We start from the raw sequence: 27,279 nt of genomic DNA on the forward strand, positions 1-27,279 counted from the left end.
TTAAAGTGGAGACTGAGCCTAAAGAGCAGCAGGAACGTCACCTCTGCTTTCCACTTCTCACGCCTCACTCCTCCACAGAGGCAGGATTGTTGTGACTGGTGTTTGTGGTGAGTGTCAGTTTGATGGCAGCAGCCGGCAGAGCTGAGAACTAGACAGGATGGATGTTCCTGTGAATGATTGTTGAAGTCTGTTTTCCGGTGGAGAGCAGGGATAGTCTCAGAAAAGAAAAGATGAGGCTGATCAGCCTCTATTGAAATGAACTGCCATTTATTTATGTGAACACTTTAATGAACTTTTACAGATAAGCTGGGGATGCAGTTCTTCTTTTTATTAGTCATAGAATGAAAAACATTGAGAGATTTTGCTGTTCTTTCAGGACACCAGTTACCCTGGAAGTGTTTTCAGGCCTAAAACGTTCAACCAAATGCTGAAGATGTCCCATTATCAGCAGTGTGGTCAGTCTGCAAATGCATAGTGTAATTCTTCTTGAGCAAGGAGATCTGTGATGAAATGTAATAATAATTGGTTCTTTTCACCTAAACAAAATAATCATTTTTAAAACTGCCTTTCGTAGAACACTCAACACAGCAGGTCCTGATTATAATTTAAATGTAATAAACTAGACACAAAATAATCTCAGAGAGATATCAATAATAACGTGTTTTCATGGCCACGGGGATCACGTTTTATCATTTGGCTTCAAAACAAATTCACACTTGCCTACAGTTGACGTAAGTGTTAATAAGGCACAGACACCCACATTTGGTCACTACCCTTCCCGCTACAGATAAACTATAGATTGCTATTGACATGAGCGAGCAGTAACAGAGGTTGAGGGCTGTGGTAATGGCCTGTGATTGAACACCTTGTGCTGAGGTCCCGCTGCTCTCTGCCTCATTAACTCTGGCAGGTCCTCTGTTCAGCACGCTGCATTGCAGGCCACAGCCAGGACGCGTTTAACTGTCTCCAATGCAGTTTGAGACACACAGGTATTTGGGGTGGATTTTAAAGAGGGATTTTCAAGGTCTGTAATGAAGGGAGAAAAAAAAATTACAAGCTACATTACAAGCTCCTATGGAGCTTCTGAGCACATAGTGTTTGTCCAAAGAAGAAATGTTGGTAAAAAGCATAGACTAGGAAAAACAAAAAAACAACCCAGCTACGTCAAGTCGGTGTGAGTCATGACCCTTTAGGTGACTCAGGGATCTTCTGAAGTCTACAGTTTGGTTAGTGGCTCTAAATTGCTACATTTTATTAGAAATGAGGCACAAGATAATTATTTTGAGGATTTTCACTTTGAGATTGCTAATTTAGATTTTTAAGACTGTCTCAGACTTTTTTTTTTTTTTTTAGCTGGGTGGTGGCCGGGTGTGTAGTTACCCCGTTATACCACAATCAGAGACAGCACCTGCCTCGATGGCCAGCTTCTACCCTTAGGCCATTTCTCTGCTCTGTGCCCATCCGACCACTGTCACCTCACATCAGGGAGTATTCCTCTCCATTACCAGCCTCTGTCCGTCCCCCACTTAAATAACAGCAGCCCTGCCACTCCAGGCCCATTAGGATACTGCCGGCACTGCTGCGGCCACACACACAAACAGCCACAAACTACCCCGGCCTTTATAAATAGATGGCGGCAGAGGGAGAGAGAGAGGCTGGTTGGAGGAGGTAAATTATTCCAAAACAGCCAAACAGGAATGAGACTAAGAACCCCCAACCACTTCCAGCTCCACCCGCTCCTCCATTCAGGTGTCACTTTGGGCTGACTCAATTTTACACTGTAATGGACCTGCTGGGTCAACTACTTTTCTCCCACCTTTCCTTCCCTTTTTTTATCTCTCCACTGCTCTCTTCATCTATCAGCAGCCAACAACACCTTTACTCACTTTCCTGCAACACACACGCATTATTCCCAGTCCTGACTATGTAGTTTGTACCACTTAATTTTGTCAAGCTCTAATCAGAGTCTACACTGCACTTTACTCCAAACTCGGCTGTCCGGACAGGAAAAAGAAGGCAGCTTTCCCACACAGACTGATGAAATCATGTATGTAATATCAAGGACGTCACCTACGGGTTGTTGAAAAAAATGCCTCAGAACCTGAATTTGTGTTTCCCACCCACTCGTCATCTTCTGCGGTTGTAGTTGCCACCACATCCAAATCGACAATGCATTCACAAGTCTGCTCCTTGCAGTTGTGTTCGTGCAAAGTATATTTATTTCCTTCAAGTTCTGCTGTGACGGCACACAGCATAGTTCATTACCTAAGTTTCCATGTATTATTGCTTCTCATTCGAGTCCATGAAGTGGTCCGTGGCAGGCATTGAGAGTAGTCAATATCAAGCCCTTCTTAAAAAAACAGAACCAATCCAGTTCTTTGACAGATGAATAAGAAAGAATTCTGTGTATGTACTGCCCTTGTCAGTGTTTTCACCTGCTGATTGGAGATGCTGTGGAGGTCGTGCAACTTGTGATGTTAATGAAGTGCAGGAGAGAGGAGAGGAGCTAAAAGACCTTTGAGGCTATATAGCTGTTGTCCATCTTTGAGGGCTCCTGTTCTCATTATATCACTGTCTGTATGTATACTCCTCTACGTACTGGCTGAATATAAGCAGTGTGCTATAAATAAGGAATTAAGCTCTACGCTGCTACACTGAATACAAAGGCTTCCCGTGTTGTGTTGCCCCTATAAATAACATCTGTTCAAAGTTCAACAAGTAAAGTTAGATTCTAGATGTGGTCAGTTTTTAGTGTTTATTTTTTCGGTGTTTAGATGGCAGCATGTTTAAATGTCCATCAGTTCCAAGCGATTTGTCTCTCCTTCCTACCTTTGTTCTTCACCAGTGTAATTTTGTCTGTGTTTGTCAGGTCGACTGTTTGCTCTCTGTGTGACTCTCTTAGCTGTCTTGTGTTGCTTCAAAAATCCACTTATAAAGGCGGTGACTGTCAGGCCTCCTTTAAAGTTGATACATACTTGCCAACACGCATCGTACAACGTTAAACTAAATGTGACTTGGGACTGTAACTGGCCTGACTTCAAAGTTACAGTTTTTTTTTTTTTTTCATGCGGTTTTGTCCACTCTTTGTTAGCCAGCTTTGTTTTTCTGTGTGTGTGTGTGTGTGTGTGCATATGAGTGTGTGTCCCTATCTGGGTTTCGTATTTCCATCCTGTCCACACCTTGGATGAAGCCTGAGGTCAAAGGTCTGCTAACCTTTTTACATTCCAAAACCTTTTTTTTCCCTTCCTAACTCAAAGCTCCCCCCTCTCCCACAGTCAGTCTTATAAACTGTTCAAGCCATTTTCATCTTCCAAACAGCAACACTTGTTAAAGACAGTTTAAGTCTTTAATGTGGCCATGAGTGATTTCATCTGAAGTGGCCGGGGGGGTCTGCTTATGCTAGCCCACTGACAGAGCCAGACCTAAGATAAACGGTAAACTAAGAAGGAGGGAGTGAGGTAGAGAGAGGACAGGAGTGAATAGGAGGCAGGCTTGTCAATCACAGCCAATTGTAAGTACCTGGTGTCCTAGGGGGATTCTAGGAGCAGTCAACCTGTCAATATCCTCCTCATTGATAAAAGCAGAGAGGAGATGAAGAAACAGGCAAGGAAAATAAAATGCAGAACAGAACTCGCTCAGCACGAGATAAATCCATGTTGTGGTTGCATTTATGGAAACGTCCGCACTGATCACAGTTAGAGCCAGAGCCCCAGCCAGCATGTCATGTTACATTCACAAGTAATGACCGAAGCCAGAGATGGTAACATTTTCAAGTAAATCTTCTTTAACTTCTTTTTACAAACACAAACAATTAAACACAACTGGCCGCTGATGGATTTCACATTTGCTGGTATAGACTAATTGTGCCCTTGAGCCTTTGGCCAAGGATGCACAAGAAATGACTCCAAGTTATGTTCACAGTTTGTTTTAAAAAGACAAATGAGGAATAATATTGAGCGTGGCTGGAAGATAAAGAGTGCTATATACTTTGGGAAAAGAGTCAACAGAGAGAAAAAATAAAAAGTTGAATAAAAAACACATGTTAGCACTGAAGATGGCAGCAGAATATTTAGTTAAAGCTTCCACAACCACTTGAAGCATGCCAATTCAAGTTTGGTGAGAAACTAAAGATGGCTCGGAACTTAAAGTAAATTATGACCCAAAAAAAACAAAAAGGTAGGGTTTTGGAGGTTTTACATTTCACGGAGGGAACACCATGGTGTAAAAATCAGAAAGGTTCGTCCTCGAGGTAGCACGGACGTGTCAGGAAGTTTTATGATAGTGACAATCTGCCCAACAGCTCTCATGGAGGAGCTGAAGAAACTTCTCGCACTGCCATCGTCATCCTCCATACATCCCCGTTCTTTAGCGCACAGTGCAGCCAAGACAGTGATTGATCTGGCGTGGAGGCTGTCATGGGCCCTCCTCCTCCTGCAGTTGTTATGAACATGAGGCGGGCTGCTCTTCATAGATTTTTAAATTAGTGTCAGCTTTGCCCCAAAGATGTGTTATTGACTGATGAAATAGAAACTGAGCTCCAAACACTCAGTCCTTCCCCAGAGTTTTCCCCAGCCTGGTAATTGAAAAAGTGTGAAGGCAGTGTGTTCAAGGGAGCGTGCAACTGAATGTGTTTTTGTGTGTGTGTGTGTGTGTGTGCGTGCATTCCTGTGTTTGTGATTTTATGTGTGCTTGCTATTGTGTGCTCTTTATCTCTGCTGGAGAAAAACGCACACTGCTCGCTGGAGTGAAGATTTGATTGAAGCATTGCATGGGAGATCTTTATCTTTCTATTCACACACCCTAAAACACGAGTACGGTGTGCACCTTTAATCCTACGGATACTGTATATTTCATGTAAGCATATGAAGGCTTACGGTTGGTAAGCTGTAACGTGGCTGAGCCCTGAGCCATCACACCTGGGTAGTTGTGTATTCTGTATCTTAATCACTGTTTGCACGTACAACCTTTAGTGCGATTTGTTAAAGCGTAGCTGTTATTGGCAGCCGCTGCAGGAGGAAGGCAACACCCCAGCCACAATGGGGAAGTTTTGTCCTGATGTACAACTCCAAATAAAACAAAAAGGATTTCTTTTTCTCATTTCTGAAGCTCCGCACTCACTGTAACAGCTGAGATCTGTGATCAACAAGTATGAAAATCTTTAATCTCCAACCCCGCTCTCATCCTGCTGTGTTTTTTCACCCACAGGCTCTGACATGGCTATCTTCTGCCTGCTTTGTGGGAAGCGTTTCCAGACCCAGACGGCATTGCAGCAGCACATGGAAGTCCACGCCGGCGTTCGCAGCTACATTTGCAGTGAATGCAACAGGACTTTCCCCAGCCATACTGCACTCAAGCGTCACCTACGCTCACACACAGGTCAGTGGAAGCACTCATCGACACCATTGTTACAAGACGGCGATACAAGTGGAAACACTGATGTCCTCCACTTTTGTATTATCTGTCTATTCATTTTCTGCTCTTCTCCTGGCCTGGATCATGGTTGTAGCAGGCTAAGTGCAGTAGAGTAGCCCTTCCTCTCTATCCTCTCTATTGCCACATTCTGTAGGAAGGATCCTGGGTGTGCTCGTGGTCAGACATCCAAACCAACGCACGTAGCTCTTTTGTACACTTTTTGAGCTATTCAACGCTATAAATAAAGAGAGATCTTTCCCTGTAATCCTAAAGTCTAGCCCAAACAACAAGTAAAGGACACTTAAACCACTCAATCAGTATCCATAGCTTAAATAATAGACACCATGATATTCTGCTGGAACAGTAAGTTACTTCCTAAGCTGTCCGTTAAAATATTAACTGCGTAGAAATGACAGCCAGTGCGCTGAATGGTAAATCCAGCTCTACATTTCCTTTTGATGTATCATACTTGCAAGCTAATGAATAACCCCCCCCCCCCCCTCGCCCCACACACACACACACACACACTTCCCCATCCCTGGTCCAACCTGTTTTATATTGGTGCCCGAGGTGCATTACTGCGCCGCTGCAGCCACATCTCTGGTCAGGAAATTACTCAACTCTGTTGGCCATGCTGGAACAAGCATTTCAGTGAACTTGCATCACCATCAGTCTCTGATCCTTTATTTACTAAAGAACACATTTGACTGTATTTTGTTTTCTATCAAGCTCTTAATAAAGCAGAGCAGACAACACAGAGAGCATCAAGGCCTTGTCTCAAAAAAAAAAAAAAAAAAAAAGCGTAGTGTTTGATTTTGGGTATTTTAAATATTGAAATGGCGTGAAAAGATCTGAGTTGTGGCTTCGCTCCAGAGATCTTCTGTGGACGTAGGAGAAACTTCCAGAAAGTCAACTAATTCTGAGGATCATTACTGGTTTTTCTCCAGACATGAATCGTAGAACTGAGGCCAAACGGTTCAGTCGTGTCTTCATCAGACTGCAGAATCTTCTCTGAGTCCCACTGAGTCCTTTTAGGTGCTTTTTTTGCAAAACCCAAGCAGCTTCTTAGTGTCTTAGGCTGATGAGAGGCCTCTGTATGGCCACTCTGCCATTAAGCCCAGACTGGTGGAGTGCTGCAGTGATGATGTCTCCTTCTGAGAGTTTGTCTCATCTGCACACAGGATCTCTGGTGTTTCGCCAAAGTGACCAGCGAGTCCTTGTTCATCCCACACTTCCCATGTTAATCACTCATGGAGAACCAGTCCAAACTTTCTTTTTTTTTTTTTTTTTTTCCCATTTCTAATTTGCATAAGTTTGCATTGTGTTGCTACACGTTTTGCATTGAAGTCTTAAATCAATGTTTTTTTTTTACAAATATTACCAATTTGGCTCTTTGCTATGATTTACTTATTAATTTTCCACAAATAAGGATCCTGAAGCTTTGCGCTTTCATATGGAAAAATTGTTGTTCTCAGAGTAGGCTTACCTCCACCGTGTTGCACTATATGAGCTGGCCATGAGAACAATGAGTTGAGTTCAGGCCGCAGCAGCAAAAACAGAAGGAAAGAATTAACTGACACTTTGTGGCTGTAACATTCAGATATAGCTTACTATGAAATACAAAGTAAAACATAATCTTTTGTTCTTGGAAATGGGAGCAAATGTTATCCCTGCCCGGTAGCATCGCTGCTTTAGCTCCAATGAATCAACAACATTAATTCAGGTCAACAAATTGAATGAATTGCGCTGCAGTCAGACGAAGCTTATTTACAGTGACTATTTTGTTGTTGTTGTTGTTGTTGTTGTTTTTCCCCCCTCCGTCCAATAGTAATTCTCTTGGTGCTGGCTCTCCATTGAGGCGAGGTCTGGATACTAATACACTGTTGCAGGGGAGCAGAGGTAGCCTGACGGATGCGGTTTTTCAGAGTGGAGGGGGGAAAAAAAAAAAAGAAAGAAACGCTACCATGACAGAATATGAACACATGGAAATGAATCCCATTTCGCTGGCGAGGGATGGAGGTTTTTTTCACCTCCACCCCACCGCACCTCCTCTCTCTCTCTCTCTCTTTCTCTCCCCCCCCAGCTGCCTGTCTGCGACCTTAAATAACAGTCTCACTGTCAGAGCCGATTTAGCTCACCGGCTCACGGATAAATATTTGAAACGAAAGGCAGTGAGATGAGAGCAGTCGGCCCTATTTACAAGTCAGGCGAATACACCATTAGTGTGTGATGGTGGTACGAGCTGGGGGTTTTGGGGGGCACGGGGTGGGATGGGGTGGGGGGAGGGTGGGCGTAGCTGCTTGAGCCGCCTGTACAGTAGCGATGCACACATCTGCTCTGTCTAGCCGACATTGGAGACGGCACAGGCAGTGTCTCTGATCCACCTGCCCACCCGGGCAACACAAATGTCACCTCAGCTTCATCTCTGGAGCTGCAGATGAGACTTTGCCGCCTTGTGCCACTTTGAACCTCATCCCCCTTTTGGGTGCGAGTTAAACCACAATGAGCTAGCCATGAATGCAATCGTTTAAATATGATGTGGAGCCTTTTGTCAGGGGATTATAAAGTCAGCAACTCACACAGCCATCATCTGCACCAGAAATAGGTCCTAATTTAGTCTCCAAAAAAGAAGAAATTAAAAAAGACGTAGAGGCATGGCATTCCTCTACATTTACACTTTGATGTTAATAATCTCATTCACACTTTGCAGGGTAACAAGGCAAAAATAGAGCATAAAAACAGACTGCGTTAGACAGCATATCCACCTTCAGGAAGCCTCGCAAGTCTCCCGATATGCTGTCTTGTTCGTTGATACAGATGTGTGTGCTGTTATCTTACAAAGTCCATCCAGTGCAGGTGTTGATTACACGTCACATGTACATGAACTCAGAAATTAGTTTTTTTTTTTCAGAATGAAAGGTAAACCCATAATGGCAAGGATTTAGGCTTGTTTCTGCATAAGACAGAGGGATTCTTCAACCTCTCCAGAGCTCTCCATAATAAAGATATTCAGCCCAAAGTTGTTGCACTCTCATTGGTATCAAATTTGACCTGACAAGGCAGCCGGATTTCTTATAAGCGAGAATTCATCTTGTCGGGCCCTAAATTAGCTTGTGGCTGAATCACAGTGGTTTGCACCAATCAGTGTCCCATGAGGGAGGAATTACTGGCATCTACAGGCGTCTTTTGTGTGATGACAGCAAGAAGCGACTTTTTTTCAACAACCGCGTCCGAAAGAGGTTTGTGTGATGCTGCCATAGTATTAGTTAAATCCGGACTGGCTGATTGGTTGGAGTTAGCATCATAATAAATGGGGATGGACGTTCGTTAGATCATCCAGTCAGCCACTTTTTGTTGAAAAGCTTGCCCTTTTCCAGGTGTCACCGTGTATATATACGATGCAGAAACCTCTGTTTTCAGGTTGCCATTGATGAAATGAACATGCTACAGAGCTTTTTTTTTTTCTTTTCAGCACTGAATACAGTCTGATCTAACCCTTAACCTGCATATAACACCAACTAGCTCCAGCACTCGGGAGGTTAGAGCTGGTTGAATGGTGTCTGAGATGTGAAATCCACACTAGCTGCTGCTCATAAGCTTTATTGCTGTAAGCAAACGGTGCTAATTAAAGAGGGCTCAGATGAGCCTATCGACATTTTCCACAATTAAGAGCTTCGCTCATTGAGATTATGAGTGATGGCTGGACAATAAGAGGATGCTGTTTAGAGAGATAAACAGCAAGTAAACAACGACAAAAAAAAGTCTGGGGTGGAATGAAATTGTAAAGTAATTTCTCTGTAAGTTTCTCTAAAAATATACTTATTTAGTGCTGCAGCAAAGGCAGTGGTCTAATGGTACCCAATAGATTTACCAATTTTAGTGTCAGTACTGCACTGTATAGCAAAATCAATCTGTTCTTTTTCCTCGCTCTAATTCATTACATACACTTTTTCAGTCTTTTTTTTTTTTTTCAATGCTCTTACATTTTTTTAGGCGTGAAGCTGTGAATGTTTTCCCATGATGATGATTTCCCAAAAATACTGCATATTGTTCTTCAGATAAGAGTAATTAAAAAACAGAACTGTAGAAATTCTATTTCATTAGATGCATTGTGTGTTGTTTCAGTATTATTTCCTTCGGATGTGAAGGTAAAATATTGAAATCCACCTACCTGCAGTTTTAACAGAGCGTGTCCGAGTGCATGACAACCTTTGTAACGCTGACCCGACATTATTACTGTTTGCAGTGTCAGACAATGGAAGTCCTTCACATGCAGCCATTTCTCCACAGTGGTTTGGTGTTTAGGTATTAGTCTTAGATGTTTAATCCCGTCTCGCATCCTCTGCTCCACCTGTTCAATGCCACTCTTTTCTGGCGTGCCTGTCTGCGTCAGCCACCTGTTGAGCCATTCGCCAGGTTATTGTTGATTCGTTTTGCATCTCAGTCAGATATGTATGAAAACATCTTGACACTCGCCACATGAAAAAGTAATTGGTGGGGTAAAAAAAAAGCAGTTTCACTTTGCATTTCTTTTACTTCACATTTATATTATGGTTAGAATGGCGTTTCAAGCTCAGACTTAAGTTGAGTTTCATCCCTGATGAGGTGCACGCGTACAAAGGTCCTTAGAATACAAATACAAGCACAAAAATAAATCACTGGGTCCCACCAGTATTTATTTATTTATTTTATGTAATGCCAAGGTCTAAATTCCTGGTATCCACCCCTAATTTTAATGGGCATGGTGCAGCGTCTCATCTGGATTAGACAGCTTTCAAGATATAGCCTGGTTATTGGTTGAATCACGGCTCTTTTGTATCAACTGACAACATGAAGCAGCAAAAAGCACTATTATGGACATTCATTATGTGTGCTTCATTTTACCTGTCGGCTGGCTTATCTTTTGAAAGCATCCTTGCTCTGACACTGGATCACCATTTAGGATGACGGGAGGCAAAACTGATTTAATGGTGTTTATTTCAGCATCTTTATCTAAACATCTCTCCCTCACTGAGTCCTTCTTCTTATTTCCCCCCATCCACCTGCAGTTTCATCACCTTTTCCTAACATGCCAGGATATTACACACGCTTAGCTCTGCCGTTGCCACTTTATTTTGTATATCTTTATTACACGTACCTACAGAACAGTATAGGTGTAAGCACACAATGTGGGTTTTACAACACAGTGGCAGTCGTGGCAGCTGCACACACATTCAGACACACACGCTCCATCTTTACAGAGCAGGCCTTCATTAATATTCCGTTGTTGTGCACTGTCTGTGTGTAAGTGTCTGTGTGTTTTTTGTTTTTTTGTTTTTGTTTTTTGTTTTTTTGGTTTTTTTAACGCTGAGCCAATTTGCTGTCTGCTGTGGCGGAGTGTTTTGTGTTCGCAGCTGTATTTGATAGTGCTACAGCCAGAGAGAGGGGAGGGGGGGGGGGGGGGGGGGGGCAGGAGGGAATGAGCCAGTTCTGGTCCTGGCAGTGATGGAGCTCGGTGATTTACAGCCTCTTACCGTATATAATGAACACGCCCCAGGTGCCCACGGGCACAGGCACTCTCAGTAGGCCTTTGGGGTGTCAAAGAGGGTGATAAGGAGGGGGTGGGGGGTATTTAAATGTAGAGATGGTTTGGGCGGGAGTTACGTGTGGAGGGGGGGTCAGGAGACGCAGGTGGTGATGCTTGGGGGCACCCATGGGCCCACTCACCAAACATGCTGCGGTTCCACCTCACTGTGCCGGGTCCTCATCTGTGGCCTCCATGCCATGTGGTCACACTAGAGACAGAGAAGGGAAGAAGGAGGGGAGAAAAGGGAAGACAGAAGGGGGAAGCAAGTAATGCTGTCTGATTTGGGATGGGCTGAGGACATGTCCCTATTATTCGCTGGCCCCCGTGAGAATATCCCGACAAAATGAAGTCCTGTCTGCCCCTTTACATCCTCACATTGTGATTATAGCGTCGTGGCTGATTTATTTAAAGCTTTGCAGTACAACTTTGCACTTTGGCGTCCCCGAGTGGTTAAAGCAGATAAACATGCATGATATGCATCCCAGGCACATACAGCCTGCTGGAGCTGGATGGCAGCCACTTGGCGTCTTGGACAAGTCTGTTCCTTTTTGTGCCTCAACTGATACTGGCCATCAAAGGATATTTACACTCAGTTTCACTGCGCGGGCATACAGAAAGAAAGAATATCAGTGCGTTACCTGTGGTCCATTTACTATACGTCATCAGTGTTGGAGATAGGTGGGTAATCCAAAAGACTTCCCACTTTGGCAAAAATTTAGGTTGTGAGTCAGAAAGACGAAATATGAATGCTGCGAATCTATAAGAAGATACATTGTCCATTTTGGGCTTTTTAATATATTAGTAAACATTTTACAGTAAATGCTATTCTGAAGGTTTGATGTACGCTTTAGAGGAAAAACCTCTTACAGCATGTGAGAAAGACAGCAAGCTGCTTCTTAATTCAAGATTTTTGATGATGTTTTCCAACAGCAGACGTTAGCACAGCAACAGGACATTAAGCATAAATAACCCTCCACAGGCCTCCTCTGTGTATTAGCATCCCACTTGCTGGTCTGATCAGAGGCCCTAATTAAAGACAGGTGAATCTGAGCTCAATTATTATTCTTGCAGCGTCGCGCAAGCCCACCGAGCTCCGTGATGGATTGTGATCTCTGCTGTGGTTGAAACGCTAGAAAGAGCACAATGTCTTACAGCGGGAGCCACTGATAACTTCATGCAGACAAATAAAGACTGTCACTTTTATTGATTTTTACCCAGCCCCCACCGCTGCCGCCATATACACCCACATCTCCTGCTCCATCCCTGTCTCAGTTTTATCCCCCCCCCCATGCCCCTCCTTTCCCATCAAAGCCTCCCTTTAATGCGAAGGCGTCCAACATCACAAGGCATCGAAAACATTTTCTTCCACGAAAGTGTAGCACACCCAAAATGAGATCAGCATTTAAAGGCTGTCCGTCTCTTGTTCCTCTTCCCATCCCTCTTTCTGTCTCTCCTAAATAAACCAGATAAATGCATACATACTGTAGATACAGGCATAAAATGTTAAATAAAATATGCAGGATGGAAGTGAAATTGTCTCTTAACAGCAGGGCAGAGGCAGAAGCACATAACGAGAAATGCAATTTATTCCCGGGCACGTTGCTACTCGGACAGGCAGATAATGAAAGGCATAGGTCATTGATGGTGACTTAAACCTGCAGCAGTGGAGTGAAATACATTAATAAATATCCACAGCATTACTTGTATGAGTGTAACATGGGGAGAAGGGAGGTGGGGGCAAATGATGCAAGGAGAATCTTCTCATCAAACATGTGAATACAATTAGTCTTTGGACTGCTAGTGAGACCCTCTTGCAATCATAATATCCCTGATCATTGACATCTGAATATCCATTACTGCCGCCCTGTGGGGACCTGCTCTGGCAAAATGCGATGCCTGTTGTCATTTTCATTTTCGCAGACACACATAGCGTACATGCGTGTGCCTGAAATAAGTCTAATGTCTCAGAATGGAAATGTGGCTCTGCTTAAATTAAAAATGTGAGTAGGTTCACCCAGTGTGAAAGGATTAGAAAGCAGAGCCGCAAATAGAAACAGGGCGCTAACAATAAATGACATTGCTGACGTAAAGGTTTGAAAAGTCACAGAGGGATGCGTGTTTATCTGCAACTTCACTTCAAAATGCCATGTGTTAATTTCTTTAGAAAACCAACAACGCTGAGAACACAACAGTTGACGTACAGTCCTCTTATAATCCCTTTGGACCTGGTGTTCGTTTAGTCAATTATCAAATAATAAGCTGCCATCAAATGATATTTTTACTTTGTGTCTGTGGGATGCAGTGTGCAGAATCTCCTCGGCCCCAAACAGGCTTTGAGGCGTCCTCGGAACAAGCAGAAAAACTTAGGAAAAGCTAGAATAACAACAAATTACGGAATGAACTCTGAGCTGCAGCCTCTATTTTTAAGGTTAAGCAGATAAAAGTGAAGGCAGAAAGAAGGTTGCCATGGTTCGTCAAAGCAGTCTCCAGTGTCTGACTGTGAAAATGTTCTGAAATCTAAAATATTTGAAGGAGAGCCTAATCCAAGATGGTCTCAAAATTAGAAAATACAATTTGTGGCAAGCAAACCAATAAGATCATGTTGTTTATTTGGCACAGATGAAGGTTGTGCAACCATTGAAACAGGTTTAGTCCCTCGACCAGCAGCACAGTGCCACTTAACACACCTTTTTTGTTTACCAGACTGTCAATTCCATCTACATTACAATGCTGGCCTCAGGAAAAAAGAAAAACAGTCCTCTTATCTGAAGTCTGCAGTGTTTACTAGTTCAGTCAGCAGACCATTTCAAAAGATGAATGGTCTCTCTTTCTAAGCGAACTATGATATTCATTTAGAACGTTTGATGAAAATGAACTTTAAGAAACAGCAATGCATCCTTGAATTGCCGCAGCATCAGCGTCCTTCCTCCTCCTTCTGCCATGTTCCAGCCCAGACGGCCATTTTGTATGACAGTGAAGGAAACGGCACGTTTGTGATCTGTCAGATTTAAAACACATATACAGCAAAGGATAATAAATTCCCAATGACAAACTCGGCTCATTATTGCAGGTTTGCCACATCTGTCAGGTTATCCATTAGTGTGTCCTGAGACTGGGACTGCGTGGTCAATAATACATCTCATGGCCAGTGAAGCCATGACAGGCTACAATTATTTAAGGCTTTACACAGAAGCAAAACAACAGTGCAGGTGATTTGTAGAGAAAGACAAAAGATGGGTCACATTTGTGTGCCTGTAATAAAGCCTCTGAGTGGTTATCCATTAGAGTATAGCATCTGCTCTTCTACTGTCGTGCATAAACTCACTACTAAAACAAACCGACAGCACATTCAATAATGCGCCTCACTTCAGGTATCACTGTATGTTTACATTTTATAGACGTTACTAAGCATTCAACCGTAGCTCTTGGGCTGTTGTTGAGAGCCAACCAACCATAAACAGAAGATTTTTGTTTGCCACAAAAGTCAAAGTTTTAACAATAATCGGATGAGTTATTTCTTGTAGATGCACAGTCAAGCAAAGCTTTGTGTTTCTGGCCTTCATACTAGTTTTGTAGTTGGCGTCTTCTCTCGACAGATGAAGTAAACTCTTCTTTCTCTCTCTCTCTCTCTTTCCGCTTTTCAGCAGGGGACCACCCATTTGAATGTGAGTTCTGCGGGAGCTGCTTCCGAGATGAGAGCACGCTGAAGGGCCACAAACGCATCCACACTGGGGAGAAGCCCTATGAATGTAACGGCTGTGGGAAGAAGTTCAGCCTCAAGCACCAGCTGGAAACCCACTACCGTGTGCACACAGGTACCCCAATCACACTTGACACTTGAGTCGTCAGCGCAGGGCTTTTCATTGGGCATCTGTCGGTGGAGCTACTCCTGGGGATAGCTCAGAAAATACTTTTTTAAAAGACGCTAATATTGGCTCCTCAACCGCCATGTTAATACGCCTCTGTCCATGAATAACATCAACATTTTCATACTGCTGCAATTAGAGGTAATCTGATTCTTCGACTTCTCATAATTTGATATAAGTGCAACTTTATATCTCATTGGCCCTCATGATAAGGCAGCGTTGAAGCATATTGATGCAGCATGTGGAGCTTGTTAAAGACTGTGATGTAGGAAATCCAAGTTGCAAGGCACAGACCAGACCAGACCAGATGAATATCTCTGTTGCTGTGATACAGTAGATGAATGTTTCCAAAGACTTTGGATCGATCCCGGTATATTTAGAGCCCCATAAAGATGTTGACACAGTGATAAGCTGGCTGCCCTGGAGAACGAGTTCACGCAACCTACCAGACTGGGGAAGGATACCACAAGTGCTCACCAGGATGGCACGCAGCCAAGGCTTTGTGCTCCCTCACCATCTCTTTTTCCTCTAAATCACACACACACACATAGCAGCACCCTCCCATCTCCCATTCAATAAGCCAGCTGTTAAGCCACACTATCAAGGAAGCCTGTCCAATAATTGGCTCCCCCCCGTCCACCCTTTCACCTTTTATATGGGGGAGGGGGGCTTTGTGTTAAGCCGGAGACCAACAGCAGATAACAAGAGCAAGTGACAAGCTCACAGTCAAAGGCCACCTCACACAAAAGGCAGCTGCTTGATGAATCATCGACATTGGCAGCCTAACCTCCCCGCCCCCTTCTCTCCACACATCCTAAATGCCAATGGCGGATCAATACCTTGGGCCCCTTCGCAATTCATTATTAGCTAGTTATTGGAGGCGACCCAGTTTACAGTCTGATTATCAATATCATCAAGCGTCACGCAGGTGTCGACGTCCTTCCGGAGGGGCATACGATAGCCCGTGACGCTGTATTTACGCTTATTGGCTAAACAGCGGCGTGACCCCGCCTCCTGCAGAGGTCAAGGTTAACCAGGGCTCCAAAAGAGCAGACGGACCGAACAGCGGAGTCAAAAAAAAAAAAAGCTGCCCGTTTTGCCAGCACACATGTGTGAAGATCCAGCTGAAAGGTGACAGCACGCGCTGGGCCAGATCACTTCCGACAGCTCATTTCAAATGCCATTGGTAAAGGTCAGCATTTACATGTCTAATTTGCGTCTGCCGGCTTGAGCGCTGGTGGATTATTCCCTGCCATCACTCAAATCATTAGCACATTTAGGTTGGCTGCTGTTGGCTGAATTGAAATGTGCCTCTTGAACATAGCAGCCCCCACAGCAAGAAAGCAGCGTTGCACTTTGATTTATGACACCTTCAGGAGTCTTTTGTGGCGAGAGCCGTGTTATGTGTAATGTACCAGAGATTAGTTGATCAGATGTGCTATATAAAGGAAATATCTGGCATTTAAACATCACACGTTCTCTTCTTCCCAAGTAGACCTTAATCTAAATATTATTAGGCTATTTTCTTTTTAGGTAATATAGTCCTGTTCTCACGATTAAAGAACAGATGTTCTTTTATTTTCTGTTTTATGACACCAGCACACTCATCCAAGGTCATTGCTGAGCTCTGGGAACATTGTGGCATGACTACAAGTCCAACAGAGCAAGAAACCCAATCCTTTTTTTTGTCTTGTTTGGGGTCTTTGGAAGTTTGATGGCTTTTTTTTTTTTATTTTTATTTTTTAAAGCTAGTAAACACTCCACATGATGAAAGTTAGTCATTTTCTGCAGCTGCCACATTGAAACGGTTGTACTTTTGATTAAATAGCATGACGCCACCTCTTTTTCCTCTGTTGCTTGGTATATATATATATATATATATATATATATATATATATATATATATATATATATATATATATATATATATATTTCTGTTTTTTTATTTAATTTTTTTTAACAAAGGACAATTGCGTGGTTCCACAATCTTAACAGAGCGGGGTCTATTTCTAATAAAGACAGTAATGAGAATTGATGACAAGTAAACACAAGAATAACCACAAGAATAATTAGAAGATCATTTTGTTACCTAGAGGGACGTTTTTGACAGACCTGACCGGCACTGTGTTGACGCTATCAGAGGTGAACAAACTTCACAACTTGACAGCTTTTGCTTTATTCTTCTTCCTCTTACAGTTGTACCAATTATGGTGAGGCAGTTTGAATGACTTTAAAGAGTGACTGCAGCCTTTTCCAGCAGCACGCCGCTGTTCAGGAGACAGTTGGGATCTCACTCCTTGGTTTTTGACTTGTCACTTACTGTGGCGCATGGTCCAATTATCATAACAAGACCAGAATTTCTATTTGGCCAATGGGGGGGAAATCTGTGGTCTATAAATTAGAGGTGATGGGTTTTTTGTCTTTCTGTTCTTTTTTTTTTGGAATTAAAGGATTAAAGGAAGGATAATTAGGTTCAATTGCAGTTTTGACCAGCATTCCCACCTTTAGTGGGTTAACTGATGAGATTGCTGAAAAAAATGCATTTAGATTATGATGCAGATTTGGAGATGCACCCACAAATTAAACCACATGGATTTCCTTGTGAACATAAACGCGTCCCCGGCTGTTCACTGTAGTTTTATGCACCCAGTTTCACAGCGCAGTCGGGGGTTATCACCACTCAGGGGCTGAAGATGTAATAAATTGGTTCAAATAATCTGGCTATACCAGTGGCCTGTTTATTATCTGCCTGATTGCGGGACCACTTGCATTTCTCAAGACATCGGATTTTGTTTCCCATTGTGTCACCATGTTGACAAAAATAGGACACACTTTGAAAATGCAATCTGCAAGGTCATAACTATTAATAATTATTACAACTATTAAATATAAAACAATTGATTGTTTGAAAGTTAGAATATTAGTACCGGCAGACTGTGCAAACTATAAACTATATACATATATATATATATTTCTACATAGTTTATTGGGCTTTCTGAAAATAAGTGCATTGTCATATTGTGTTTAAACGATGTGGCAGTGTTGTGACTTTGAATGACAGGAGCTTGTGTGTTTACTAGAGCGCCTCACTGACTAATGCTGCTTTTCCTTGTCTTTTGATTGATTTTGGTATTAAATGCATTTATTCCCTGATTAACAGGCGCGTCACTCTTGAACAATCACAAAACAATGTTTTTGGCACTGCGGCTCACACAGTTGTCGTCTTCAACCCCACCCTGCCATCCTTAGGTGAGAAGCCATTCGAGTGCAAGCTGTGCCACCAGCGATCCAGGGACTACTCGGCCATGATCAAGCACCTGCGCACCCACAATGGCGCCTCGCCCTACCAATGCACCATCTGCCTGGAGTACTGCCCCAGCCTGTCAGCCATGCAGAAGCACATGAAAGGCCACAAGCCTGAAGACATCCCCCCAGACTGGCGCATAGAGAAGACCTACCTATACCTCTGCTATGTCTGAGACCGGGAGAGTGAAGAGAGGGAGGGTACGTGACAGGGAGGGGGCGGGTTTGAGAGGTAAGAGGAATGTAATTGAGCAGTTGGAGGGCATGAAGCCGTAGTGGAGAGTTGACGGCAGAGGAACGTCAACGGCGAGGGACTCAAGAGGAAGAGGGTTAGTTTTCTCTATTTCTTTTCATGCAAAGGCGGCGACAACCGATGGGGATAAAGGGTGGTGATGGTGGGACAAAAGTGCTAAGAGGAGGAAGACTTGGACACGGAGAGAGGTTCTCCGCCATTGTTCGGATTCACCGGGTCATTCACTACATCTGCAACTGTGTTATTGTTTCAGGTCATTTCATGCAGCGCCACAAAACAAGCGACCTGCAAGGAAAGGACTTTTTTTTTTTTTTTTTTTTGATGCCGCTGCCACAGTGGTGAGAAAACAGATTCTCAGGGGCTATCTGAACCTGCACATCTCTGCCATCAGGAAACCAATCTTATCTTCCACTCCATTTTTTTTCCCCAAAACGTCTTTCAAAGCAAGTTGAAGTGCTTTTGGCATTCGGTGTGTTTACATTCACCCGGCCCAGTCAGTTAGAATCACATGAATAAATATGTAAACATGAGCATCAGTTTAGGTCCACAGTTCATCATGTCATGCTAAGGGCCGTCTCCTTTTCACCACAAAACATACATATTTACAGTTATTATGAAATACAACAAATTCATCCTGCAGAAGTGAAACAGTTTAATTTGAATTTTAGAAACCAACACTCCAGAGTGTGAATGAGCTGCTTTGGGTGAACATGCCCTGAACCTTTCCCAAATGGGAAACGTATCTGTTCTGTCAGCCCCCCTCACCCACACACACCACCACAACCAGGTCTTGATAGAAATCTGTCCATACATTGAGTTATTCACATCCCGGCGGAGGCAGTGAGATAGCCCCTGAGAATCGGCAGCAGAGCCGGTCGGTTTATATAGTAAGATGAAACAGCTGAACTGGACGGATGGGAGCATTAAAATACTGCAAACCAAGCACCCGTTTGGTTGGAAGGACAGGGAAGATGTTAGTGCTGCTTTTTGACGGATGTCTCCCCGGTTTTTTTCTCAGTAGTCTTCCTGGTTCTGCACCTGCATCTTATGAGGGCTGGGGAAGGTCGAGTCTCCCCCACCCCCACCCCCCCCCACACACACACACACCTCCAGCCTCCCCATCCACCCCATCCACCCCACGGTTCTCCGCAGAGAGCCAAAGGCTAACTTGTGTCACTTTTTCAACGTTTTTTTTTTTTTTTTGGTTCTTTAGCTCAGCATCATAGTTTATCATGGCTTAATTGCACAGTTAGAACAAATTACGACAACAGTTTCTGTTTGATTTTTTGATTTTTTTTTTCCTCATTAAATCATAACTCACTATTACAGCACACCCCAATAAATAAATCCAACCTACTCGCTACTTAGCAATAGAGAACTGGACTGCTTTTATCCAAGTACATTTAACCAGATAACTATCATTATCTCACACTAATGATGAACTCCACAAACTGACACATAAACAGTAACACTTTGACCACAGCAGATCTGTCCATTCACCACAGGGATGGAAAACAATATGGGATAAAGGCTGCTTTCCGTGGGAGACCTGTGACTTTGATACTAGTGAATGTTGAAGAAGTGCTGGGAATGCCTTAGCTGCACACCTGAACATCTCTGTCAAAAGGTGGCAGGTTGGCAGGTTGAAGACTGTTATATGGCTGCAAAACATGAATGTGAACGACTTTGGGTCAGGTTCATACGGGGCTGTCAAAAAAAAAAAAAAAAAATTGCGTCGCAGGCTAGTGCTGCCTTTCATTCAGCGTCAGGAGTCAATAATACCGACCTCGGAGGCGGTGATTATTCGCAAAATTTTCCTCCATCTATCTTTAAATGTTTTCTCCCCGTGCAGACGCTCATACATTAGCTACCCAGCTAGCAGCTGCAAATGTTATTTCACCCTCAAATTTCTTGACATGCAATCATTCACCACCAGCTGTTTTGATCAACTGGAAGGATGCGGGAAAAGGGCCGAAATGCACCAAACATGAGTCTGTGAGGTCTTGATCTGGTGTACAATAAGAGCAGGGAATCACCCAGAGACCCAGAGTTTCTGTTTGGGAAATGTATCCCAGAGTGGAAGAATCTCAGCTGAGGCCCTGTATTATCTTGCGGTTGTGTTACAGATGGTGTTTAAGAGGTTCATATTCTCAAATGTATTTGCACTGAATTAAATTACCACCAGGGCTTTAAGCAAATTATAATTAAGATGCTGTTTGTGCTGTAGTGTCTTCATTGGATACGTGTGGACATCACAGCACAAAGAGGCAGTGGGGAGGGGTGGGGTGATGGGCCCGAGGCGTAATGTTTAAAGTCGTGGATAGCAGTCGCAGGATTAACACGACTGCTTCTTCGAAGGCTCATTTTGAGGAGCAGGAGGTTGGAATTTCCGACTTTCCGGCGTCTCTGAAACGCAGCATTAGACCTGTATGGGGATACACAGCCACGTGCATTAAGGTTGAACGGAAGGCTTTGATGAACGCCATTGCATGTCACAGCGTTACCGTGGTGATCACATATCCAAAAGGCCGGTGGAAAAGGGGGAAATCACTGATTGGACGAGACGTGGCCCAGCCGTTTAGGGGGCGACCAGCGAGACGACAGAATAAATCAACTCTTTCTCTGTGGTTTTGTCCCATGCGCTTTGTCTCTCTTGTCTCCTGTTGTTGTTGCTGTTGTTGTTGTTGTTGTTGTTGTTGTTATTGACCTTGAGTTTGATCTCAACACATCGTACTTGAATTACCTCATTTTCGTGACCTCATGTTGCTTGTGTATTTTTAATTTTCCCTTTTGTTTTCATTTGTACACTTTTTTTTTTTTTTTTTTTGGGGGGGGGGGGGAGTTCATGAGTGTTTGTTCGATGTCAGAAAGATGCATTGCACAACATGATGAAGCAATGTAGACGCAGAGAAATTAAGTGCCACGGTGAAGAGATTTGTTTGTTTTTCTTATGCTGTGTTGTTTTTTTTTTTTTTTTTTTTTGTGCGTTAGTTGTTACCAAACTTGGTATTATTAACCCTGCTTGTTAAAGAGCTGGAAGGTTTGGTCATTCGTTATAAAAGCTACCTCTAAGTTGTTTATTTTTTCTTTGTTTCTTTAATTTTTTTGGCAAAAGCACAATTTTTGTGTTTGTGTTTTGCATTATTTCATCATTGCTACTTCATCTCATGCTTGATTTTTTTTTTTTTCCAAAAGTTGATTTATGATTGTGTTTTGAAGCAAAATGTATATAAAAGGGTAAGAAATAACAAAAAGTAGAGGTTGATAGGATAAGAAAAAAATCATTCAAATGGATGTTTATTCTTTTATAGTCTCCCCCCTTCACCTCCGACCACAGAAGAGCAGAGAGAAAAAACAACACAAAAGCAATTTTGAAGCCTTAAGTGACGAGTAAGAGGGATGCAGCAGATAAGAGGAAGTACTATTGCTTTTTAAGATGGTTTAAAAACAAGAATTTAAACTTGAAAATATGTGAATAGAATTGTAGTTTTGTAATGTGAAAAACAAAAAAAAAAAACGAAGAAGAAGAGGAAGAAGAGGAAGGTTCATCAAAAACGCTGAACCACCCAGGACAGGTCATATTATTTGCAGTGATGCAGAGTGCGTTGGACAATTGGAACTGCAAGTGGTAATCAAAAAAGAAAAACCAGAAGGTTCAAAATAGAGATGCTCTCGGCTGACAAGCTCTCTTGAGAAATGAGTGTATTCCTGAACAAGAGCCAACAGAGGCAATTTGATATATAAAAATTGTGATATTTTTGTATTCAGTGTCAGTCCTTTTTCCATTTGTGGAGGGTCACAGCAGGGCACAAATATTTGTATTTCTTTCTTTTCCTGTTTTTTTGTTTTGTTTTGTTTTTTTACCTGTTTCTCTCTCTCTCTCTCTCCGTCTCTCTCTCTCTCTCTCTGGGTGTGAATCATTTTTGCCTTGCTCCTCTTTGATATTGTTGGACAAAAAAAAATGTGTGTGAACATATTGTAATAATAAGTGTTGCTTTCTGGATGTCAATTGCATTGTAGGTGAAGGACTAAATCTATCTGCCACAAATTTTACGAGTGTGTGTGTTTAAAGTTTAAAAAAAAAAAAAAACAACAACAAGGAGAAAACTAAAAACTAAAAAAAACAAAAAAAAAAAGATGATAAAAACACGGGAAGGCAGGGGGCGCTGCCAAACCGACCAATTAGTACTTGTCATTCACAATTTTTCAATCAAACTTGACTGTCGACATATTTTTTGTTTTTGTACTTGAAGAAAAAAAAAAAAAAAGAAGAAGAAGGGATGGCATGTCCCGTGGTGTCTTGCCATTTTATTCTCAAACACTGTGAGCTGAGGGGGCTTTTTTCCACCCTCGTATAATATCCACCCACTATAATATACCCAGTCACGGCTCAGTCTGAAACACCAGAATGCAAGACCTGTTCAGTCACATTATTCCTGTCATCGTCCTCTGAATGTTTTCTACTATTTCGTGCGGGTGAACGAGTGCGTAACAGAGTGTGTAACTGTGTGTGTGTGTGTGTGTGTGTGTGTGTGTGCGTGCGTGTGTGTGTGTGTGTATTAGTGGAAAAATGCACTAATCAGATCAGATACAAAATAAAAGGATATTCTATGCCACTTTTTTTTCTCTATGTTGGAAAAAAAAATATATATATACATTGGCATCGATATAGTTCTTCCCTCAGTGTTCCTCCGATGTTTCTGTACTATCTTTGTGCCTAAAAATGGAAATTGTTCAACAAAAATATCCATCTATATCTGCTTAGTTTCTGTATTTTCAGAATAAAATAAAAATGGTGTCTCCAGCACCCTAGGGATGTCATGACGCTCGAAATTGACCTGATTTTTTTTTTTTTTTTTTTTTTTTTTTTCTAAATCCTGAATAGAGCAGGGCTTCTTTTTCAAGGACTGCAATAAACCCTTAATGCTACTGAAATAGCAACTGGGATTCTGCATTCATGTCTTTTTCTTAGGCCATACTCTGTGATTGGCAACCAAAAGCATTTAAATGAAGTGACGGAGGGAGACAAAAAAAAAATGGACTGGACTCCAGACAGGCTGCAGCAGTGACTGCAAAGACTTTTTGGGACAAATAAATAAATCTTCTCCATGAAATTGTCTGTCTGCAAGCAACCCAAGTCCTGCTATTCTGTTTCCTTTTTCTTTTTTCTTTTTTGGACAGCAACAGGTTTGCTAGTGAGAACTTTATAATGCTCTTGAAAAAAAAAAATTAAATAACGTCAAGTAAGTAAACCTCCATTTGGGTAGGTTGGCATTAGGGCCCCCCCCACAGCCCCTTCTGCTTTGCTTCAGTTTATTATTCAGCTCTTTTTGTTGTTGTTGTTGTTGATGTTTTTCCTACAAAACGCATTTAGAGGGGATGTGAAATTCGTCAGAGAGGAATCATGGCATCCCTGGAGCTGGCACTCTGTGTTTTGGTGTGGTGTTTCTAGAACAAAGTAGCCATTTCATGCAGTGTTGCAATGCATGTGCCATCAAGGTCTAGACTAAATACTGTTTGAGTAACAAAGCACCAAGACATTGTATTTTTTTATATTAGCACTGAGGACCAATTGCCCTGTCGGACCAAGCATAACAAAGCTTTTTATGTAACAAAGCTTTTCTCTCTTTGTCTTTCCCTGGCTTGTCTGTGCTACTTCTCTCCTCCATTGTTGTGACAGCACAAGTGCCAGTCAAGTTGCTCTGTATTAAGAAAATAGTGTTTTTATTATGATTTGAATTGTTATAGTTTTTGTCTACCTCAGCACCTAATCTTAGCCTAATCTTAGAAGGTGCCCAATTATTATTTTTTATTTTCTTTATTTCGTTCTCTTATTGTTGTCAGTTGTGTATATATATAATTTTTTTTTTTTTTTTTTGAATTTGCATTAGAGCTTTGCAAAGGTCCTTTGTCTTTTCCAGCGACAACGTGCTATTTTTTTTCCCCGTGGCCGTGCGTTTCCTGTTGAGCTGTGCCACCAATCTATAGCCACCGTCTGTTGATATAGAGGTTGTTCTTTTTTTGTTTCTTTCCATGTAGAATCAGACACATCTCTTTGTAACATTTCAGTGTTCTCTGATGGAGTGTGAAAAAAAATAAAAAGGAAAAAATAAAAGATTGAATGCTGCAGGTTCTCTTCTCCATGTTGTCACTAAAGTCAATGTTGTGCCTTTGATAGTGAAAATATAAAGAATATTTCTTTTCTCTCTCTATCTTTTTTTTTTGTTTTGTTTTTTTGTTTTTTTGTTTTTTACACCCTACTAACAGTAGATTGTTTTTTGTAGTGGACTTTTTTTGTATTTTTATTTATGAGTCTCATAATAAAAATCAAATCATGATGTTCAGTTGTATACTTTCAATCTGCAGTTAGAAAAAAATAAAAAAATAATTGACTTCATGTTCTCTGTCTTACGGTCTTTCTGGCTTGCTATACATTTCCTAATTTTGTGTTTATTCAAACAAAGCTGACTGTAGTTGCTGTAATCTCTATATGACTGCCACTACATCAGTAACATGAAAAGTTTTAATCGAATCAATCGCCTTCTGAGTATTTTAGTTCAGAGAAGGTACAAAACACAAAAACAACTTCAGTGGCATCAATTTATTGTGATTTAGTTTCAAAATACACTTAGAAAATGTTGTAATTCTTAAACTACATAACTGTATTGGTTTTCTGCATTTCAGCTAACTAAAAGAAAAATGAAACATTTACTGGTCAGTAGCTGTACGTTAATCTAATTGAATCTGTATTTTTGGACTCGTGCTCAGTAAGGAGTGTTCCCATAATTTGAGCGCTGCTTCCTGCATCTGTAATTAATCAGCATTACCTGGCAGCAGTTTACTGTCGCCTCCTCAGCCCCTTTCTGCTTCTTTGACCTGAGCTGCTGAAAAATCCACAGAGAGGAAGACACAACAGGACTCTGGGTAAGTTTGCCCTAATTTGAAAAATATTCCTTTTTCCGGAAGGACGCCTAACTGTTGCTTATTTTGTTTGTTTGTTTGTTAAACACCATCAGCATCCCAGCATGATCTCATTGTCCTGGAGTGGAAGCAAAAACAAATAAAGCCAAGATGATCAGCTCGTCTAACAACCTGGAGATGGAGGTGAGTTGTTTCTTTTTTTTATTAGATTAAACTGACTTGTATGCATTTCAATAATAATAAATACATTGGTTACAAAGTCACTGTATAAAACCCTAATGTGGCTCGAAAGCCCTTTTTATAGCCTCCATCTCCCTTTACAGTGTAATAACTTATCCATCCACATATTTTGTGTGAGTTCTGGTTATAATGTTGTAAAGTGAGCAGCATCGCACCTCCATGGAAACATAAGCCGATGCATGAAAGAGAGAAGTTATCCTCGTGCATTGATTTGAATGATCCTTTTGTGACGTTACATGCCACCATCGCCCTCAGCAGCTCGTGTTCACGGTTCCATAAATGTTCCTGTCTGGCTGTTTGCCACCTTTTTTTTTTTTTTTTTTTCCCTACTGATAATGTACTAATGGTAAGTACTGCAGCACTTCAAGCATGGCTGCCTTTCGTCTGCTCTGCCATAGAGGTCATAAATGCCATCATTAGATATGCAGGGCGTGCGTGTGAGCGTCCCTCTATTGTCACACACGTACAACTGTCATGAGAAAGGAACTGAGTCGAGACACTAAAATGTTCGGGTTTTGCACAGAGGTTGATTGGCCCGAACGAGGTCTTGATGATTTCTTTTATTCGTGCGGCAGGTTGTTACTCGTGTTCACCTCTCCCTTTTTTTTTTTTTTTGTGTGTGTGTGTGTTGTGCTGCTTTGGCGCTTGATGAAACGTATCGTTTCATAACTTGGTGAGGAGCAGACGTTTGGGCCTCCGGTGGGTGTTGAATGATGTGTTGTCACATTCCTGTTTCTAAGAGTAAGTACAGCTGCAAGAGTAAAGAAATTTGTGTAGGATGCATGAAAATGAGTCTGCCAGCATAACGTCCGTGTTGTTGGTCCATCTTAGTGACTATTGCTGTTTCCTTTGCTGGATATTTTGTTGCTGTACCACTGGGTTTTGTCTACTCAGCTGTTTTTTTGAACACTTGTTTTTGGGAAGTTGGGTGTCAGATTTGCATCTTTCTCTAATACTTTCTTGCGTATTTTACATATTGGAAAAACAAAAGAAAAGAATGAGATTTAAAGGAGACAGTCTGAGTTATCTTGCAGTTCATCTAAAATAAAATAAAGCATGGATGAAGGAAAAACTAGCTTTTACTGGGGAAAAAACAAAAAAGTGAAAATATCACAGTTTTCAGTCGTTTACTCTGCCAGATCTTGCTCGCTGTGTCAAATAGGCAGTATATAAACAATTTATAAACCATTTTGGCCATCGGATTAAATTATCTCCACAGCTATCACACGATTACCACGTTATTTAGTTCCTGGGTGTTTCAAACTGATTATTGTGACGTGACCTTTCCTCTGGAGCCAAAAATCTCCTCATGAGCCACAAACCTTTGAAAAGCACAAGGGCCTAATTTGGTCGGCTAGTTTTGGTAGGATTCATGATTTCCAGAGGAAGTGCTAATGAAGTAGGATGGGAAAATGAAGCAACTCCCTCACCTTTAATTGTCACAAGTAGCAATTAAAAGCGCCAACAGTTGAAGTGTTCTCACACCAGCGCAGTTTTTCCGCTTGGGCTAGCATCGCCATGTGACACATTGTACACACAACAGGCTCCGGAGAAGCACGGATGTAATGCTGCATGTACTTGTTTAACATGTTGAAACACGCGAGGCGCGGCCTTTGACGGAGTCCTTTAATGTGTCCAACTTCCAAACACATCAGACTAAGTAATAAATCCTCGTCGTCGGCTCTGCGTGGATGCTGTAATTTCAGCTCTAATAAAGC

General features: G+C 42.0%; 1 protein-coding gene across 4 annotated transcripts in view; it reads left to right on the top strand.

Moving 5' to 3' along the window:
• Positions 1 to 20,179, top strand: part of zbtb16a (zinc finger and BTB domain containing 16a) — a 132,157-nt gene extending 111,978 nt beyond the window's left edge. For 3 of the 4 annotated variants that reach the window (XM_029518845.1, XM_029518847.1, XM_029518846.1), the window contains 3 exons: positions 5,206 to 5,376; positions 14,623 to 14,793; positions 18,094 to 20,179. In XM_029518845.1, coding sequence (XP_029374705.1) covers positions 5,206 to 5,376; positions 14,623 to 14,793; positions 18,094 to 18,323 — 572 coding nt within the window. In that variant the 3' untranslated portion in view covers positions 18,324 to 20,179. The remainder of the gene's footprint in view (positions 1 to 5,205; positions 5,377 to 14,622; positions 14,794 to 18,093) is intronic. The other variant, XM_029518848.1, reaches the window with a different exon arrangement.
• Positions 20,180 to 27,279: the final 7,100 nt, after the last annotated feature.

This window comes from Echeneis naucrates, chromosome 14, assembly GCF_900963305.1.
Source record: "Echeneis naucrates chromosome 14, fEcheNa1.1, whole genome shotgun sequence".
In the NCBI taxonomy this organism is placed as follows: Eukaryota; Metazoa; Chordata; class Actinopteri; order Carangiformes; family Echeneidae; genus Echeneis; species Echeneis naucrates.